At 38.0% G+C, this 21345-nt stretch overlaps 1 protein-coding gene across 1 annotated transcript in view; it reads left to right on the top strand.

The window, feature by feature from the left end:
- Nucleotides 1-21013, top strand: part of TRHDE (thyrotropin releasing hormone degrading enzyme) — a 210402-nt gene extending 189389 nt beyond the window's left edge. The window contains exons 16-19 of the mRNA XM_058022136.1: nucleotides 4157-4324; nucleotides 4844-4984; nucleotides 11310-11391; nucleotides 13256-21013. Of these exons, the coding sequence (XP_057878119.1) occupies nucleotides 4157-4324; nucleotides 4844-4984; nucleotides 11310-11391; nucleotides 13256-13399 (535 nt within the window). The 3' untranslated portion in view covers nucleotides 13400-21013. The remainder of the gene's footprint in view (nucleotides 1-4156; nucleotides 4325-4843; nucleotides 4985-11309; nucleotides 11392-13255) is intronic.
- The last annotated feature ends 332 nt before the right edge of the window (nucleotides 21014-21345 follow it).

Raw genomic sequence — 21345 nt, 5'->3', positions numbered from 1 at the left:
AAATTTGGGCATTGTGAACCTCCACACTTGTTCATGGAAATTTTGCGTTTCCTCTAGAAGGAATAACGGATTCGTATCAATCCACCTGCCTGAGCTGGCAGTGTGCTTAATTGCCTGCACCTCTAACAACTCAGTGGAAATGCCACCAGAAAAACAATTGCAGGCATGTATAGGAGTGTGTTGCATGTCTATAAACAAAACTCCCTGTAGATCTGAGGGAGTATTAAATTACCAGTCATTAATTGAAGTAATTTCAATGAAGTCTGGCTTAGGTGATAGAAAATCAAAAGTTTTTCCAAACAACCGTTTTTTTCTTTCCTTTTCTTTCTCCTTTATTTCTCTGTGTAATTACTTGTGATAGATAATTTTATTTCTGTGTTTCACGCGGACATAGTAGTGCTACTGTCTTGCAACAACTTAGAAATATACTTGAGTTTAACCGCCTACATAAGTATTTGTGAGAACATGGCCAACAGGTTAATTACTTTTGTTATTTTCTTGGAAGAGGCACTGGGTTCTTTCAAGGGATTGATGCCTAGCAGCTATTTTTGGAAGTTGTTAGCAGCAAACATGAAAAAATGAGAGTTATTTTAATGTTTTTCACACATGAGTGTCTGATAAATGTAAAAAAATAAAGTGAATCCCTTCTTCTGTGTTTGCAACCCCTAGAAGCTTTAATTACTGAAAAAAAGTCAGGCATAGCTATTCATGCATTTTGAAATGTTTCTGGAGCTTTGCCAGCTAATGTGAGCCAATGTTGCTGAAGTGATTTAGTAATTAATAGGTTGTTACAACATTTGAGTAGAATCTTGCACTCAAGTCAATAAAACTTAAGGAGGAAAAACCCACTGTTGAGTGCATGAGTTAATCAAGGACTTAGCACTCTGGAAGACCATCTGGGTCTAAATAGAGAGAGGACTTCATCTTGTAAAAGGTGAAGCAGGACATTATGGGGCAGCTGGTTCAGACAGTATTTTTTGTCTTCTGACTTCTGTGTGTCACCACAGTAAAATGACCCTATATGTAGTGATTACGGATTAGCAGTAATTATTTTGAAATCTTTAAAATTTCGATAGATTAGCTTCCAATTTTCTCATTCAAGGATGATGTCTCCACAACTTTGGAAAATGACCATTATTTTTTTTATGATCAGAAAGGACCATATTTTTGTTGCAAAAACTGTCCAGAATGGACAAAGACATATCTGCTTAGGGACTGGTGCCGGAAAGAAGTACTTAACTCATCACTCAGTTATTAAAGTCAGTGTTGAAGAGCTTGATTATGCTGGTTGCATGTTCACTTGTGGGGGATCTGCAGTGGGAATGGGAAGGAGCAATAGCAGTAACCATCACTTGAGGGATGATGTATTCTCTGCCTGCCTCTGTCAGACCCATGTGATACCTGAAACTTGGGAGCACAGGACAGGGATGGTACATAGCTTTGTCCCAGACACCTTGAGTAGCCACATCCTCAGTTAATGTCCCCTCAATTCTAGGTGGGACAGGCGCCTGAATGTCGAGCCCATCACAGCTCTGTACCTCAATTTTCAAGGGAAAGTTCTGCCCTCTCTCTATAGACTGGGTATGTGCTATGGCAGAGGATCATCTATCTCCTCCTCCTTCTGTACAATGGTGCCTGCAGCATGACTCCTGGAGTTTGTAATAGAGAATGGGAGTATAAGATTTGGGATTGAAGTTTTTAAAAATAAGCTGTATGGTGCTCTTTTTTGTAATAGAATCTGTATTACAGATCTGCCAACAAAGTATTAATACTTCATTCTTGTTTCTTATCTTAGCCTTGTAACCTATTAAACAAGATAATAAATATAGTCATCAAGAAAAATAGGCTTAAGTTAAATGTTAAATTGTTGCAAAAATAAGAATAATTAATTTTCTTTGTCAAATAGAACCCTAAATGGTGTTGAAACTTGTTACTTAATCAAAGAACTGTCTAATCTGCGTGCATTTACATTTAAAAAATTAGAACACAATTTCCTCAGAAGATAAATAATTAGGGTCCAATTTTATAAGTGTATCTTCAATTGTTAGAACATACTTTAAATAGGAGCAAATATGTACCAATTAATTATGACTTAGAACATTATTCTTAGCTCATTGTAGAGCTTTATAATTCACTCTTGAAAGAAAGAAATCCCTGTAAAGGCATAGCACGATTTTAGTTCATTTTTTCCTAACTGTTTAATTTTTAACTTTTTCTCCTAAAGTGTTTAATTTTTAAATGAGCTTGACTAACTACACATTTCATTCTCACCATCATATCTCTAATGCAAGAAAAAGAAAGTTTAATAAATTGGATCAGTATTCAAATTAAAGCCATTTAAAGTGATGCTCTTAAGTGTTTATTTTTATTCTTCTGAAGTATCCATCAATCATATTAGCTCTTTAAGAAAAAGAGCAGCCTTGAATGCACAGATGAGGTTTCACTAACAACAGGATGTGTTCTGCAGTGTTACGACCCAAGCAGTACCAAAATAATGGTAATTTTATGCACTTGATTTGGTTAATACAAGGGACAAACATCCACATGCTGATCTAGTGCCTTGGAACTGCAATTTTCCAGGAATCTATAATACTAAAAAACCTGTAGACTGAAGAGATTTCAGATATTTAGATAATGATAGAATGCACGCCCAAAATGACTGGACAAGTGAGAAAGCAAAAATCCCCACAAATGGACAAAATTCAATTAGAGGACTCTCTGTAGGAGCAATAGTTAAAGAGAAATTACTTTGGGGACATTTGCACTTTCATAAGCAATTTTCATTTCCACAAAAGGAACCCCCCTGTCTACAGTGCTGATTGCAAGCCTCTCACAGGAGAAGTTGGTAGTGTTTCATAGCTGTACATTTTGTAGTTTCTGAAAGTCAGCCTTTTAAAAGCAGTATTTGTGTTCGATGTCTTGGTTTGTAAGGGCTGAGTTTTTCACATTATCCTAATTACTTAGTTTATGGGTACAGACCTAAAACTTTCCCTGGAGCAGTTGGTTGGATAATTTTGATTAGATCTGCTGCAGCACTGCAAGTATAATACTACTGATTTGGTGGCAGTAGAGTTTTCTTAGCAAGGAAAGTGGTGACATCTAGGCTATGATCATGGGATCAGCTCCATCCCTTGTCTTAAGGTCTCGTTCCTTTCCAGAGATGCCAATGATCCTGTGCTTACTGACTACACTGCTGCTAAAATTGCTGGTGTTGGCCCTTAGAATGTAAAAAATGGCTAGCTGGGAAAGCCCATTGAATTGATACATTTTACTGTAAATTTTGAAAGTGAGGAGTGCTATCTATTCTGGGGTTAGACATCCACTTCTGGTACATCTGCTGCTGTGTCTGTACTAGCCAAACACAGAGTGACAGTCCTTCCAGCCCACAGTTCCTACCTGAATTAATGGGTCAATGGTACAAATGTTTCAGCTTCTATGCCTGTATAGGAAACATAAGCAAGGTAGGAAATTGAAAGCCCAGATGAGACCTTTTTAGAAGAACACTGTACATATGCACATACTGTATATACACTAGGTCTGAATTTGGTAATTTAACTGTAGTTTAAGTTGATACTAATTTAGCAGTAATTACAGTTCTCTATGGCACAGTTGGTTCTGTACTGGTATTATATGCTAAAAAAAAAACACCCAAATCTTTCTTCCTGACAATATCATGTTTTAGTATCATTGTCACAGCGCATCCTTTCTTGCTTGTATGTTACTATATGAAGATGTAGCCCTTTTCAGCCCAAGCAAGAAAGAGTTTCTGGCTGCTCAGGTCCTGTTGTAAAACAGTGGAAAAGACAGGAAGAGCAGATTTGGCACAGAGCCCAGCAGCAGTGATAATCTCCATACTAATTTGGAGAGCTTATGTTACCTGTAGGTTATGTGGCACATTATAAGTTGATGAACTCTGTGACCATATTTTATAGTCTTCTGACAATGTGATGGTGTTATGAAGAAAATGCTACCCTTTAGAAAGCCCATTAGGATGGCCTGGAAAGTGTTGGCAGCAGTAAAGAGAAGCAAATGTAATTTTCTAAAAAGCCCATTACTATTGGACAATAAATTTGAAATCTCCGAAATGGTCCTCCTTTGTATCCAATATCAGGAGGCTGCTTGTTTACCAAAATGCTAATACTGATTTCTCTTGTAGAATCCCTCTCAATGTGAGAGACATTGTCTACTGTACAGGAGTTTCACTGATGGATGAAGACGTATGGGAATTCATTTGGATGAAATTTCATTCTACCACAGCAGTGTCTGAGAAGAAAATACTATTAGAAGCCTTAACTTGCAGTGATGACAGAAACTTGCTTAACAGGTAAAAATTATTCAATATTTGGATCTGTTACTAATAATCACTTCAACAGTTATGGATCATCACTTGAGCTTTCATCTAAAGGACAGAAATTTGCTTTTCAAGTACAGGCTTACTGTCTGTTTAAACCATCTTACACTTTTGCATTAATGCATATGAAAACTGACACATATTTCAGTTCCAGATTTTCCTTTCTTCATTGGAAATGTTTTAAATCCTGTAATAATTGTGGGTATTTTTTTGTTACCGTGTTCTTTATTTACCATGTCTTGACCAATCTGATCTTACAGATCAGTAAAAATGCACATGTAAAGTTGCACTCAGCTTTTCCTGAAATCTTTTTACATCAAGATTTTTCTGATTCCTAAATGTGTCCAGTCTTTGGAATCATAGAAATAATCCGCTGAACTCACTTGGAGACTTAAACAATTCAGCAGAGATCTTTTTTTTCCAAAAGTTTTCTGATGCACTGACGTTGGACAATGTGTTTGTGAAATTAAATGTTCTTGTTTCTCCCACTAGACTTTTGAATTTGTCTCTCAACTCTGAAGTTGTTCTGGATCAGGATGCAATTGATGTGATAATCCACGTAGCTCGAAATCCACATGGAAGGGATCTTGCTTGGAAGTTTTTCAGAGAGAAATGGAAAATACTGAATGCTAGGTATAGATAAAAATTCTTAATTTATTTTTATTTTCTTATCTTTATATAATATGTGTAAGTATTGTATAGGTGTTTATTTCTGTAAGTTCCTGAATCTAGTCCATTCTCTTTTAATCCATGAATAGAGATGTCTGTAAATATGAAATAGCTGCATATGAGTCATAAATGCATTTATTCATGGATTATCACACAAATGCATAGAGACATTTGTCTCTTGGCAATCATCTGTATGTATACTAGTGTATTGTGTCTATGCTTATGATTATGAATTTTATCTATATGTCAAGTGCTGCAGTCCTATTTCTATACAGAGAAAAAACAGCAGTTCCCAAGAAATTTTTCTGATTTAAAGTCAGATAGAAAAAATACTCTTTTCAAAAATATTATTTCAGTTGTGGAAAAAATGCACATTATGAAACATTTCCATTTTCAAAAGGATGTTAATATAGTGTCATCCCCTTTCTTTCCACTCTGTGTTTTAGGTGAGTTTCATATAATAAAGGAGCAACATTTTGAATTAAAAATAGATGAACAGAAAGGAGACAAGATTGCTCCTTACACCTGCTTCTCTTTCTCTTTGAACAAGTGCTACATGCGCCTACTCTGAAGCCCAGTCAACATTTTTAAATCCTTTTTGATGAAGATTTTGATATTAATTCAATGAATCACAAAATTCTGTAGTTCTGTAGGGACAGCCTGAGGGCCTGAAATACTGCACAGCAGCTCATCTGATACTGACAGATTAAAAAGGACCACAGCTTGGATGAGATTCAGATTCTGAAAGGCAGGTGTCCAAGATTTTAAGGCATCCCATGCCAGGTCACACCTTTGGTGTTGGCAGGAAAGGCATTGCAGATCTGTTCCATTCTGGACTTGTGAGGAGCCAACTATTGTACCACAGAATATTTGAAATGGTATATTTAAAGTGGTATATTTAAGCAACTAAATCCCAGTGCTTGATGAGTACAGGTGCTAACTTCCTACAGGTTTTACATCATCAAAGTAAATGTCAAAGAAACTCAGACACTGAGTTTAGTTTTCCTAAAAATTCAGAATATTGTTCATGCTGTTTTGGATAATACTTAGTAGTATAGTGAGATTTTAGAAGTTCATCTAGGAAAATAGGTTTGAGCTGGAATTGGTTTTGGAAATTCATATTGCAGAAGCATACTTCTTGAAGGCCATTTCCAAAAAATCTCTAAGAGTGCTGAAGAGTTTAAAAATTAAGAATTCTCTGCTTTTGGTGTGATTATTCCAGGAACTGTACTTTTAGATAGAAACTGGATGGCAGATGTGTTACTATTACACAAGCCAGTTCAGATAGCAAATAATTTTTCAGGTTCCTCCAGGGATTTATCCAGAGTTTAGGCATAAAGCCATCACAATTTGTGTTGCTACAAACACATATGCTGTAGTTGTGTCCTGCCTTAGTAAGTATATTTATCTGACACCCTGGCTAACACCTGTGATTTTAGATATGGACAATGTTAAGCAGTGTACACAAATAGAAAATATTTAACAAACTGCCACATGCCAAATATTTTGGGTTATAATTTAAAATAGCTTAACTTCACCTAGAATTTGAATTGTACTTATTTTGCTTGTTTGGGATGCATCATTGTGTAATCTGGATTCATAACAATCAGTAAGACCTAATAAAAGACCTGCTACTGTCCTTTTTTAAATTAAAATAACAGAGAGTTTGTCCTATTGCTCGACACTCTCTTTGTGTTACCTTCATTCAGTTTGATCTCCAAACATAAGTCAGAGCCACCAAAAAGATTGCAGCTGTTGCTTTTTCTAACATGACATCCACTTGAATTTCTTTTGATGGCTAAAAGATTCAGTGCAGTGAAATGAAACAGTTAATGCAAGCTGTACATACATGTTATATATTAAAAGTAATGTTGTTTGTAATCATAGATTAGAACATTTTAGATGAGACTTAGAGAGAGTAGAGTCTAGTTAATACCTTGCCCCTTAACTGTTCAGGGAAACAGTGACACGATAGCATGCAAGGTCATGGCAATCGCAGGAACACCCACACCCTGGGTGGGCAGAGAAGGGATTTGAGAGCAGCCCTGAAGAGAAGGACTTGGGGGTGATGTTGAGGAAAAACCTCAGCATGACCTGGCCATGTCCATTCACAGCCCAGAAAGCCAACCCTGGGCTGCACCCAAAGCAGGGCAAGGCAGGGGATTCTGCCCCTCTACTCTGCTCTGATGAGACCCCACCTGGGGAGCTGTGTACTGTTCAAGTGTCCCCAGAGTATGAAGGACATGGAGCTGTTGCAGCAAGTTCAGAGGAAGGCCATAAAGTTGGTAAGAGGACTGGAGCACCTCTCCTACAAAGACAGGCTGAGGAACTTGGAGTTGTTCAGTCCCGAGAAGAGAAGGCTGTCTGGAGACCTAATAGCAACTTTCCAGTATTTGAAGGGAGCCTACCATGGAGCCAGAGGGGGAGTCTTCATCAGGAACTGGGATGGGTATGGGTACAAATAGAAGAAATAAGTTAGATATTAGAGAGAAATTTTTACACTGAGGGTGATGAGACACTGGAACTGGTTGTCCAGGGAGGTTGGACAACCATCCCTTGGCAAGGTTCAAAGCCAGATTGGATAAGGCCTTGAGGAGCCTGGTCTAGCAGGAGGTGTCCCTGCACATGGAAGGGTGGGGGTTGGAACTGGATGATCTTTAAGGTTCATTCTAATCCTTTAATGTTCTGTGATTCTGTGATTAGGTTTCTGACATGAGCTCACCACAGCTCATTTGCATTTTAAAAATACAAGCTTTATTGTGGAATTATGGTTCAAGAAGAACATGTACTTCTTGGAGCAAGTGCCAAGGACGGTCACAAAGATGATATGATGCCTGATGTATCTGACCTATGAAGAGAGAGAGAGAGTTGGGAATGTACAGACTGAGGAAGAGAAGGCTCTGGGGAGACCTTACAGCACCTTCCAATACCTAAAGGGTCCTTACAGGAAAGCTGAAGAGGGATTTTTACAAGGGCATGTGGTGATAAGGCAAGGGGAAAAAGCTACAAACTGAAGGAGGGCAGGTTTAAATCAGATAGTAGGAAGAATTCTTTTACTGTGAGAGTGGTGAGGTCTTGCTGGATAGGACTTTGGGCAACCTGGTCTTGTGAAAGGTGTCCCTGCCCATAGCAAGGGGATTGGAACTGGATTTTAGTTCCAACCCCAACCATTCTAGGATTCTGTGATTCAAGAAGACTTTGTCCCAAGGCATCCTTTTTTCTATGATTATAATTTATTATTTAATTTGATTCACATTTAAAATACTTTGTATAAAACATTAGTTTAATAAGGTGATATCTCAGTGGTATTTTCCATTTAATTTAGTGTAAAAAGTGTTGATGTTTCAGATAGTAAAGTGAAATAGCTAAGGGGGATTAAATTACAACTCTATTTCCTCTTTTAAACATAGCAGTCAGGGAGTTAGAATTGCCAAAAATATTTTTAATCCTTCATATTTTCCAGTATGCTTGTATTCACATTTTCCAGAGCATATTGATGATGTATAACGTCTTCAAAGTCACTCGTATAATTTACACAGGTGACTTAAAAATTGAGGTGCCTAAACAAGTCTTTAGTAAGAAATTTGTGAGACTAATCTGTGCTACAACTCTGAAAAAGAGAATTGAAAATACTGTGCTTGACTTCATGTTACCTGAGCATGCACTACCTTGTCTCCTAAAGCATTTTCATCCTGTGAGCACGTGTCAGTGTGTGAAAATTTAATACATCAGATGCCTATAAGAATTCCTTCATTCTCAAGCGCTGAATCATTTGTCAGCATTTGGGAACTTGACAGTATTTGGGAAGGCATTTATATCTGTCCAAAGTAAATGGACTATGCTGCCTCTAGAGATTGCACAAGTGCAAAGCCTGTACAAACATGGGGCACTGGAGGGTTTACATCCGCAGAAGGAAAGGTGCACTGGAGAGTCTGTGTCTGCAGAATGTTTCCCTGAAGTTCAGGCACGTGAGGCCCTGAATCTCTTGTGCTGTTGTCTATCCTGTGAAGGATGAGAAGACTGACACTTGTAAGACCAAACAGTTTTCCTATTTATTCTTATGTTTCACACCTGCAAAATACTGTTTTGGAACGTGACTTTTCTAGCTTTTTCATTAGCAGAACTTCTGTAGAAATTGCTGTAAATGGCTGACTTCTTACCAAGTATGGGCAGTAATCAGCACAGGTGTGCATGAAGGTATCATTTTTAGTGGAAGGAATTCTCTCACTTCTTGTTAGCACTGTGGTGGCTACAGTAGACCGTAAGAAAAATAAAATTCCTGCAGCTGTTTTTATGAAGTTGCTTGTCTAAAGTGGATTGGTAACCTTGTCAAAATACCCCATCAAGAGGAGCTTCCCATTTTCCAAATAGTCAGTTATGTCTGAGACTGTAATAATAAAGGGCTTTGTTAGAAAGCCTAAATGTACTTAAAGTACCATGAAATCCCTACTTCCCATAGTTTGCCTCTGGATGTATGTATATGCCAGTGTGACTGAAATTTTGGGAAAAGATATGTACTTGCTGAAATAGCCATTATTAATTCATTTATTAGTGGTCAGGGAGTTTTTGATACCTCTAACAGTGTTTCTCCTCACAAGAGCTCAAGATAGCAAGCAATATAGTGTAAGCATTCCCTAAAACAGAATCTTCTCAGAGAGATCCCTCTTGATCTTTCTGTACCTATTGCTTTGATTTTCCTTCTCTTTCTTTCTCCCCTTTCAAAGAACTGTGGCTTAGAGTACCTAAGCATTTGAGGGTAATCAATTTGGGATTAACAGAAGCAGAACAGAAAGCTGTGACTGTGCTGGTTCGTTTCACTTTGAATTTTGAACTTATTCTATAAATCAGTCTGTAAAAGTGGACGATGAATTGAATTGTTCCCCCAGATGAACATAATTTCAGTAAAGTCTATTGGTAATACTTGCACATGTCTGACAGGAGATCTGGATTGCCTATCTTAAAACCAGTCATGTTTAGATTAGCTAGATACTGCTTTGGACATACATGCAGATAAAGATAAGGGTAACTATTTGTCAAGTGCCTCTTACTATGCTGAATGATATATAACTTGACTTACTTCTGGTTTCCAGTGGAATTATACCCCAAGCCCCAAAACAACAAACTCCACAAACTAAACTATTTCCAACATAAAATGTAAAACTTAAGGAGTGATCACTAGGTCAGTGGTGCTATAGTGCTTCATTTGGAGGATTGAAAAACTTGTGGAAAAACAAGTGAAAAGGAGGATTTGAACAGCCAGTTTCAAAGCAACTGCCTGCCAAATGTCATTCCTGATTGCTTCTGCATATCCTTTAAATATTCCTTGCCCAGGCTTTCAAATTTTCATTCCAGGCTGGTTCTTTGAAATGCTGCGTTGTGGCCCAGGGGATTATTTTAGTAGTATTATTCCTATCAGCATTATTTATTTTAATTATCAGGTAGTGGAACAAGAAAATTTGATGCAGTTCAGTTTTTGAGAGGCTATTTGTAATGTAGATGAGATGGATGAATACAAAATACACAGAAGGCTGCAGCACATCAAAAAGTCTGATTTAATGGTACAGCTTGAAGGGTTCCTCAGAATAATTCTCCATAGTTGCTGCTCTGCTCCTTCATTGGCACCTGTATTTTGAGCTTTATTTCACAGAATCACAGAATAAGCTGAGTTGGAAGGGATCCACAAGGATCATTGAGTCCAACCGTGTCCTGCACTGGGCCATTCCCAATGTGTGCCCAAGAGCATTGTCCAAGCACTGCTTCAACTCAGACAGGTTTGGTGCTCTGAGCACTTCCCTGGGGAGCCTGTTCTGATGCCCAACCACTCTCTGGGTGAAGAACTTTTTCCTGATATCCAACCTAAACGTCCCCTGACACAACTTGAGGCCATTCCCTCAGGTCCTGTCACTGGACACCACAGGGAAGAGATCAGTGCCTGTCGCTCCTCTTCCCCTCACAGGGAAGTTGAAGACTGCCATGAATTCCTCCTGCTGTTCCATTTAGTGGGAGATGGTTTGGTCCTCTCCTCCTCTGGACCACTCATCTGTGCCTGTAGTTATAGCCATTCTGCTTAATAGCATCTGACTTAATAATTAGAAACATGTCAGCCTAGAAGAAGGTCTCAGTTTAGGTTTTCAGCCTGAAATACCAGTACCCCGTTCCAGTGCTATTCCCTTGATCCCCCAAAATCAGTCCTATGCCTTCTCTCTTGATTGCAGAAGATTACATCCTAGTTTTCAGTTGACCTGGCTCTTGCAGTAACTCTCTGTGCATCTTCTTTTTGCCCTTGCAGGTATGGAGAAGCATTATTTATGAATTCAAAGCTTGTCAGTGGGGTCACGGAATTCCTCAATACTGAAGGAGAACTAAGAGAGGTAATTTTTAAACTACTTCTGTCATGTGAGGCTGTGTTCATTGCAAGCAGGGAGCAGGGCAGGAACAATAATACGGTTGTCCAGAAACTCTGTTCTCTCTGCTGCAGTTTAAGGCTCAATTGCCTGTGCAGCACCAACCTGTTGGGCAGCACAAGGATGAGGAGCAGATCACAAAAGCACAAGTGTGTAGAGTTGGTGTCACAGGACGGGTACTGTGCAGGCAGTTTTTTGTGCTCGGCTGGATATGAAGGTTTGTCTTTTTCTCTTCACTATTGGTTGAGAAACTGAAGATGAGATGTTTCTATCTTCATTAGCTTATGCTGCAGAGGGCAGTCCTTGAGAACATCAGTGTTGAAAGTAGAAGCTGCCCATGTGTTCTCTGTTTTTCTCAGAGTATTTTCGATGTGAGAAAATCTGCTAACTGAATATGTTGGCCAAATGACACCACAATAATTTGTACTTCTTATTTAGATGGGAAAGATTTCTCATTTTAACTTAACACTGGTTCTGACTGAGGTAGTTGTACAGTTGTGCTGCACCCTGTTTAGCACCTACTCAGTGCTGCTCCAAATGGATACAGTGATTCTCAAGCAGCACAACCACTAATATGTGAACTTGATTGTGCTCTGATGTTTTACATCCAACCATTTGACTGCACTCAAGTCTAGTGGCCTCAGTAGCTTAGGGAGTGGCTACAGGTGATTTCCTCCCTTCAGGTGGGAATGACACTGTTTGTCATATTTGAGTTACTGCCCTGCACAAGGAAGTGTTCTGTACTCTTAGTGGAAACTAAGACAGGATTGGTAAGCTGCCTGGTTATACTTCCCTAAAAGAAACTGGTATTGTAAACATTTTGGTATAAAAAGTACAGAGATCAAGTAAAGTCTGATTTTGATAGTTTCCAGGTCCTTTTCATGCTTTTAACTGTGATGGGAACGAGACAATTGCAGGATCAACCTTTTCAGTTTTGAGCCGAGGCACAGAGATGTTGCTGGAAGTCAGAGTTTAGGAACCGAGATGAATTTGGTGTCACCAGGAGAAAAAAATAAACTAGTTATTCGCAAGTGTTGCTAAAACCATCTAATTTTGTATGAGTCAACATAACCTGCAAACTATTGTGCAGATCAGCCTTTCAATTTTCACTTGAAAAGAACAACAATAATTGAAAACCTGCCAGCACCATTGGTTATAATAATCCAAGTGCCAGTGCTGTACTTCGAGTATACACAAGAAGAGTACAAGAGCCTTTTCAATCTGCAGAAAAAAAGGTCAAAGTTTTCATATAAGGGAAGGAGTATGTTTCAGGCATTCAAAGATTATCAAATGCATGCCTACTTGCTATTTTGCCATTCTCTTCTCACTGTAACCATCCCTTCCTTTTTTCAGCAACTGACCTGTATTATATAACCAAAAGGGATCTGCACATCAAAATAAAATTAATGTGTTTTGAAGCTTGATAAAACCAGAGGGCATCAGTACTGCCTTCTACTGATATTTGCATATAAACCTTAATTAGAAGCAATTCCAGTGTTCCCAGTTCGGTTTTTTAGGTACAAATAAAAGTTTAGAGCAGCCATCTACGCAGTGCAGCAGTTGAGCTGCAAGAGGGAAGGAGGTAATTATATTAATATGATCCAGCACTGACATATCAATATCTTCCAGTGCAATGTGAAGCAATTGCATCACATCTAATTGACAGTTTGCTGTCTTAATATATTTCCTATTAAATCTTTCTACCTGATACTGCGTTTGCTTCTACATTGATTGTGGAAGTTTGTCCTAAATGGCTGACTTATTTGTATGCACTGGAAATTCTAGCTTTCTTTAGTTGCTGCAAATTTAACCTGTTAACTTGTATTTCCAGCTAAAGAACTTTATAAAGAGTTACGAAGGGGGAGCTGCTGTCTCTTTCTCTCGTGCTGTCGAAACAGTGGAAGCCAATGTGCGGTGGCAAAGGCTTTATAAGGAAGAACTGTTCCAGTGGCTAAGAAAATCCTTGACACAGTAATCTGTCTTTTTAGCCAATCATTTAACATGACTCACTGCAAGAGGAAGAGGAGACATTTTAAAAGTGTTCAATATGAAAATCATGAAGACAAGATCAGATTGCAGGGATAAGGTTTTTTGGTTTATTGTTTTTTTCATTGTGGATTTTGCTTTTTACACTGAAATCTTGTTAAATTGTCAAGAAGATTTTCAGAAGAGAAGATCATGAATGCTTGTGAAACCCAGTCCTCAATGTACACAACCAAACATGATATTAAGTGGTGCATGTAAATGTTGGGAAAAAACCAAACAAAAACCCTTCAAAGACTATTTTGTGCATGCTTGTACTGTCTCTGCCTGTATTTTAGCATGCTTATGTATAACAGCCACATTTTGTATGTGAGTTCTGGTTACATCAAAGTTGGGCATTATACAAAGCACAAAGACTCTACGACAATCACTGTTTCAATGGACAAAAGGAAAGCCAGGAACAAGAAATGCAGAAGGCTTCCAGCTTGGGGCAGTATGAGATGCAAAATCAGCTTTCCCACTTGCTTCCAGTTTGTCTACCACTCAGATTGTCTCTTAATGATTACAAAGATGCCAGTTCATTTTTCAAGTTACCAGCTGTATCAGCAGTCTCCACATTCCTTTATTTAAAAAAGCATAGAAGAATAGTGAGGGAGGAGAAATAGAAAAGGGCCAGGAGCAGGGTTAGAGAGAGAAAATGAGAAGGACATCATCATTACATTATAATAATTTACATTTATTCATTGCTGATCAATGAAACAGTGTAGTTTCAACTGTGAACGCCTGCTGGGGCAGGAGCTTTGCAGTGATATCACAGAATCCATGAACCACCTCTTCTCAGCTACTTTACAAGGCACTGAAACTCACAATGGATCACCCAGGTCACCCAGCCTGTACAGTAGTAAGTTTTTTAGCTCATAGTGCACAAGTGTTATAAATAAACATAAGATTCAAATGAAAATTAGGAAAAAGGGAGATATCTTGCATGCAAAGACTTAAAATTACCTAAGAGGGCTGTGTTTCATGTGGTAGACCAGTCTCTGTAGTGATTTATTATGATAGACAGGTCAGATTCTCTATATGGGCAATACTTTTGCAAATATAGAATGTCCTATTTATGCCATCATTGAAAAGTGAAATATGGAGAAAGTGAGGGGGGTGTACATGTGTTTATTTGTACTGACTAATACTAAGAACATGGTTTTCTTTCTGTTCCCTTGTACTTCACGTAGACTGTTGTTCACGAATGACATTTTTCTTAATCAAGCTTGTTTCTTCTCAATCCTTAATCTGAAAGATCAGTGACACAGTGGAATTGTACAATGACTATCTGCACTCTGAAGCTAAATGCTGAGCATAAATCTGGTGGGGGCCAAATACTCTCTCATGTGTACACTGTGGAGGAAAAAGCCACAAGAATAGTTTTCAGGAGTCCGATTGCAGCAGCTTCAGAGGTATAATGTAGATGGGGGCAAGCTATCCCAACCATCTGACCACATCATGGCTGTGTACATTGGGAACACATGGCCCACCAAAGCAGAGAGCAGCCATTCTATCTTGTTGTTGCCCCCACAAGGCATGGAAATTAACTAACATACTTTACAGTTGCAGTTGCTTATCCCCAGTAAGTTGTGCATTGAAACATTAATGTGAAAAGAACCAAATCTAACCATCTTCAGATATTTTCAGAGTTATGTGGAGACAGTATTGTTTTCTGGGCTCTCATTCCCAAGGTATTCTGCTCCTCAAAAACTAGCAGACCCATCCCAAAACAGAGCTGTTGTACCGATCTTCCACCTGTCATTGTGTGCCCTTTACTTTTGGAGGCTGTTGTTTGTGGATTGGGTGCATGAAATCTTTGTGTGGGCATTTGTTCAGCTGTTCAGTGCTGTGTAGCACATTAGCTTGACTCATGTATAACCAAAAGAAGAGGGAATCCTGTGCTCTTGTACTGTTAACTCTTTGCCTTATAGCAGTAAGCCCTAAACCTTTGTGCTGTGTTGCAGTGCTAGTGAACCTGCTGCCCAGAGACATTATCATGTTAAAGCTGAATGAAATCCTCCTCCTCCTTTGTATTTTACCTACCTCACAGGGGTGTTGTGAGGCTTGACTAATGTTAGCAAAGCACTTGAATATCTTCTTATGAAAGGCATTTAAAAGTGAAAAGTGTTATTTTATGTGGTTGACCAAACTCAACCTTAATGCCAGTATGTAGCGTCACATTTTTAATTTCTTCTGAGAAAAATCACTTGCAGACTCTTTTTTAATAATAAAAAGGCAAGCCAAATACTATTTAATATAACCTCTACCCTGTAATGAAGGCCAAAATTGTGATATCCAAAGAGTGTGCGGAAAGCCAAGCCCTCAAATATGAATTGCTTGGAAGATTTCAGAGAACAGAAGCATGTGAAATGGTCTCTCTCTAAACCTTTACAATTTTAGTCAGTATTGTCTTTGATGACTTTTCTTTTCCAGAACCACAGATGGAACCACATACCTTGCAACTTGCACATAAAAGTTTCTGGTCTTCCCACTGATAACAGTATATTCCAAAGTCAAAAGTTCATTACGGCCTGTGGTGTTCTGCACACTGCACAGAAATTCCCGCTCTTGCTCATTTGGATTGAAGTTCTTGCACATTTAGCTGGTGTTGGATGTAAATTGATATTTTAGTGGCCTTGAGCAACTGGTCTACCACAGATATCAAGTCCTAAGTGTATACATTATACATACCTGTTGATGTGTTGCTTATATAATGGTTGTATTCTTATAATGTTAGTATTATTGCTCTAAGGTTGAACTGGCCTTTCCGTTATAATTCTCTATTATTTTATTTTTTATGTTTTGTATTTTGCTGTTTCACACTGAATCAGGATTAAATTTAAATGGATTAAATCTAAAAAATCCCATAACTGTTTTCTGCAATATTCAAACATCCTGCGTTTTATTACATGTCTTTAGAAACCTTTTTTTAAGAAGTTTCACACAGCTGTGTGTTAAAGAATAGTTGATTCCTTATGGAACGTTCTAATACAACCTGAATAGAAAAATCTATTTATCATATTGATTTTCTTTCTCTTTTATCAGTCCTTTTCTTTCCTTGTCCATGTCTAAAGATGGTCCTCATTTTTATGATTTGGATTGTGATTAGGAAGCCAAGCACTCCATACTTTTCAGCATTTTCTAATCCAGTGTTTAACTTTGTCCTTTCTAGTGAGAGGAGAATGTGCAAAATGTGAATGCTGTGTGGGCATGGACATGGGTGTCATTTTATAGAGATTTGATGAGTGTAGAATCTGTAATCAGCCTTTGTATGACTCAGGATCCTTTGTAGTTATTAATTGATATGGTTTCCTAAATCATATAGGAAGACATATGAATAGACATGATTCTATGCCAGCATAACGAAACAGCTATTATTTTTTATAAAATTGTCCACTACAAGTATCTGGCCTATTACTTTGTAGCTGGTAGAATTATTCATGTATCCACTGCTAATAGCTGTTAAAATGGTACTAGCTACTAATTGTGACAAGGGCAGAACACTGTGAAAGCATTCTTCTGAAATGACATGTCATTTCTGCTATCACTGGGAGTACTTGGACATTAATTATGTTAAAAAAAAACTGCATGTGTTCTCAAGTGCATCTAAATTTGTGACCTTCGATTATCTTTTCAGTGAATATAGCACGAATTCTGATATTACACTGGAAACTGAAGGTGAATTTTGTGTCGTTTTTGGTCTGTTGTAGATATTCCACTGATCTTTAGGGTGCCAAAGGAAATATGCCCTGATGAGAAAGGGCGCTTCCACAGCACAGATCCTGAGGCATACAATTAAGTCTTTAGTAGTAAGTAATAAAAAATGAAAAGTGTGTGTGTGGTGTGTGGGGGTGTGTGTGTCTGTGTGTGTGTATTTAAAATCCTCCATAGAGATACTTTTCCCATAAAAATCTAATTTGGATAGACTAAAGCAAAGCTAATATTTGCAGGAGAGGGTGCCTTTATTTAGATACTTGGATAATAAGGTTTTGGTTTTCCACATGATCATAAGTGATAGTGAAAATAGACTTTTAGGAAAATGTGCAACTTCCTCTTAGAGGAAAATGGATGTGGGTTTGAAAACTGCTAATGTATATAATCAGCTTATACTCCCTCTTGCTATGAGTGCTCACCATATCAGGCTGCCTGCCTTAAGCAGGATATATAGCCACAGTGTCAGTGTGTATATGAAGGAGTAAAAGGACCATCCAGCTGTGGAGCAGCCCGAAGAGAGTCTGTTTGCACAGCTGTGGATGAAGCAGTCAGACCACTGCTGGCTGTATCACCTGCCACTGCTGCCAGACCACTTGGGTTAGGAAAGCAGCTGGGAACTGCTGAAATGCAGAAGGACTCCATCCAACTTTTTTTTCAGCTGTATGGAACAGACAGAAGGTCCTTTGTCTGAGTATGGGTTGTGGGTGATCTTCAGAGATGAATGCCATTGCCTTGTGCTAGCAGAAAGCAAAGGTCCTGCTAATGAACCTGCACTGCTCAGAAAAAACATAAGCCCTGAGCTCTGGCCACCCCAGCCGAAAAACGCTGACCAAAATGTTTGTAAAGGTCTAGAATAGTGTCCCTTCTTCAGAAGTATTTTCAAACAGTCAAATATTTAATTTTCAAGTATGAATAGGAACACAGACACTCTGTTTCTTTATGATATTTTTGTTAATATTTGAAAGTGTAACAAGAATGTCTTGGGTTTTTTTCTAACAGGTGGGCTGGAAGGATGTACTACAAATTATTTGTGGTAATAATTCCAGTTATTATAGTAACTGTACTCATACCATTCAAAACCCTAAAAACCAAAAAAAAAAAACAAACCCAAAAAACCCAAAAACCCACCAATCAGGTGCCTACATAAACCTGTATGGCACCAGTGATGGTGCAGCACCCCTTTTGCATTCAGAAATGTAAAAAATTGGTCACTTTGTTTCTCATACAATTCTGCAAGGTTCTGCCAGACTTAATACCAGCTCTGAAACTCAGTGAAACCACTCTGACTTGAGCAAGTAGTCCATGCTGACATGAGTAATTTTGTTTTCAGTGGGCAGGAAGAGAAGTAAGGATTTTTCGCCTAAGTAAGGCCACATGCCCTCATTGGGCAGAATTTTAAAATCAAATATATTTTGAAGAACCTGGTTAAACTTAGCTCTGTCTTGTATCCATGTTGACAGTGGAGGGGGGTTCTGAGCTTGATCTCAGAGTATGGTAACACAGTTGAGGCTGGAATTTAAAAAACATAGGGAGCCAGTTTCATTGAGATGTGTTTAAGTAGAATCACCCACATGAGAAGTGCTGTGAGTCAGACCAAATGTAATTTCTCAGAAGAAAAGGCATTTATATTTAACTGATTTTTAACTAGTGAAGTAAGTGTGACTTTGCCAAACAGAATTTCAGAATGCTTTGCTTATTTCACGTGTACCGTTTCCTAAGAGCATCGCAGCAGTGCTGGTAGAGAGCACAGGTGAGCAGCTTTGTGAGGGCAGAGGGGCCATACTGCAGCAGGCAGTCATGTGCCAGGAGGCTCTTGCCAGAGTGTCCCAGTGTTTTCTGGACAGTGTCACTTGGATTTGCTTGATCAGGATAGCCATGGTACAATGGACCAGGCCAGGAACCAAGATGGAGTCTCAGTTTTTTGTGATACGTTTCACTCCACTTAATATGTTGGTTTCTGTAATTTCAAAATACTCTGCAGCCAGACTGGTGGAGCGTGTGTGGCCGCAGAGCCTCTCTTGGCGCACAGTGAGGTAGATCCGTTGAAGTGACTGATGTGAATTCCAGCTGAGGATCTTCCCCACTGCCCCAAGACAGCCCCGGAGGTGGCGCCTCGGCTGCTGTACAGGATATTCTACTTATTTGTATCTAGGTTTCAGTAGCACATATTGGATGACAAATGTTTTACATTTTCCTTTGTCTTCTCATTAGAATAATACTTTGTGATTAGTTCCAACATGATAAAGCTTTATAATATTTTTGGAGAACTGTAGAATACTGTACTGTGAAGACTGTGGCTACTACCTTCTCTTTTTCCTGCGAACAGTAGATTTCAGCAGAGATGGACTTTCCTGGACTTAGACACTCAGTGAAGAAAAAACAAACTGACCATTCCTAATGGAAAAATCATTGTAATTACTGTATAACTATCCTGTATAAAGACAGCTTTATTATATGTGTAAATGTAATTTTGCTGTTATTGTTATGTTTGGGAGACAGTAGGCTTTGGTGTGGGTGAAACATACAGCCTTATAAAAACAGATTGTATCTCCCTGTCTGATGTTTTACTGAAAGGTGTTGCTGTATTTTTGCAGAAGATAAATATAAACTAGTTATCTGAAAAACTAACTACACACACAATGACATAAATGAATCCTATTATTGAAAAGCAAGGACTGATGATAAATTTCATTATTTTTCCAAAAGACTCCACATGTAAGATCTTTTGACACCTTGAGAAGAAAGAAGTCACCCTGCAGCTGTTAATGCTGGTTATAATGGATGAGTCCCTCTGTTAATTCTCTCTCAACCTTAGATTAATTCTCAATACTGTATTTAGAAAAACATATTTTTCCATCAGTTCTCAAATCTGTACTCTTTGGAGTTCAGGTTTTTGTTATGTAAGAGGTGTCATGTAAACTGACTTTGTTTAGATACAGTTCACCAGTGTTTTCACATAAATGTCTGTTTGCCAGATCTGAATGCCATTTTCATATAGAGAAAATACAGATGATTGCATAATATCACATTTCTCTTTCTATGTACCATGTGTACATGCATGTATAGCTTTTAGTTCTGGACATTTTGCTCTGAAAGATTATTCATTGGTTATTTGTATTTATAGATCTTACCCAAACAGTTTCAATTCAGCAAAACAGTTGGATGTAAGGCATGATGTGAGTCTGTGTTGACCAAAATTCCACTATATATATATCTGTAGGCAGTCCCACTGGTGTCTGTGGGATTAATCGTGCGCTTCAAATTAATGTATATTCACATATGCTCCTGCATATGACTGAACTAGTGTTTCTGGAATGTGAGTTAGGTTAAAACCTGTTTCTGCACAGGTTTCAGGTGCAGTATATGGTAATATGTTTTTGCTGAATTTAAAATCACAGCTTTATATAGAGCCAACTACTCTCTCTCTTTTTTCTTTTTTCACAGAAAAGGATATATTTTGCATATAGAAGGAAGATGTTTACTGATTTTCAGTATATCTAAAATGCCACACTGAACAAAGTTTTTCATTTTTTTTGTAGCCTTTTAGGCCTTTTGAATAAAAGCAGAATTATTCTTACAATGCTAATTAGTGAATATAGAAGTGATCAGAAATGGAAACCATTAGCCAAATAAAATATATGATTTTATGAGAACAGTGTTTTTTGTTACATGCCTTTAACAATGATTACATAAATATGGGACTGCTGTGTGTTCAACATAGAATTTTTATTCCTCTCTAAGGACTGACTAAATGGAATTTCTTTTTAAGAGAAACTTGATCTTCTGTATTTTAAGCAAAACAAATTTGAATTTTGTCTCTGATAATAAAATTTTGTATAGTAATATGTAATTCATCACTGTCTTAATTTTCTGACGTGGAGACATAGCTGTGATAAATAATGCCCAACCTTTTGATTGTGTTCCCATTTCATTCAGGTATCAGTTTAATGACTGAGTAGATATGCTGATGTTTTACAATGAAAACCATTCAAGAGAAGGTATTTCTTGACATGAGGAATTTCTCAAAACATATTAAAATTCTGGGACTAGTAGAAAGCAGAGAACCGAAGAAAGATACAAAATCTGGGCTTGGAGATACTCTTAAGCACTTCAAGACTGACAGGACTGACTGGAGAAAAAAGAAAAGTCTCTTGTGCTTTTCTAATTATGTAAATTTTGAAT

This window comes from Melospiza georgiana, chromosome 4 (genome assembly GCF_028018845.1).
Source record: "Melospiza georgiana isolate bMelGeo1 chromosome 4, bMelGeo1.pri, whole genome shotgun sequence".
NCBI classification, from domain to species: domain Eukaryota; kingdom Metazoa; phylum Chordata; class Aves; order Passeriformes; family Passerellidae; genus Melospiza; species Melospiza georgiana.
Note: the sequence above shows the minus strand (reverse complement) of the source record. Positions and strands in the feature narration are given on the sequence as shown.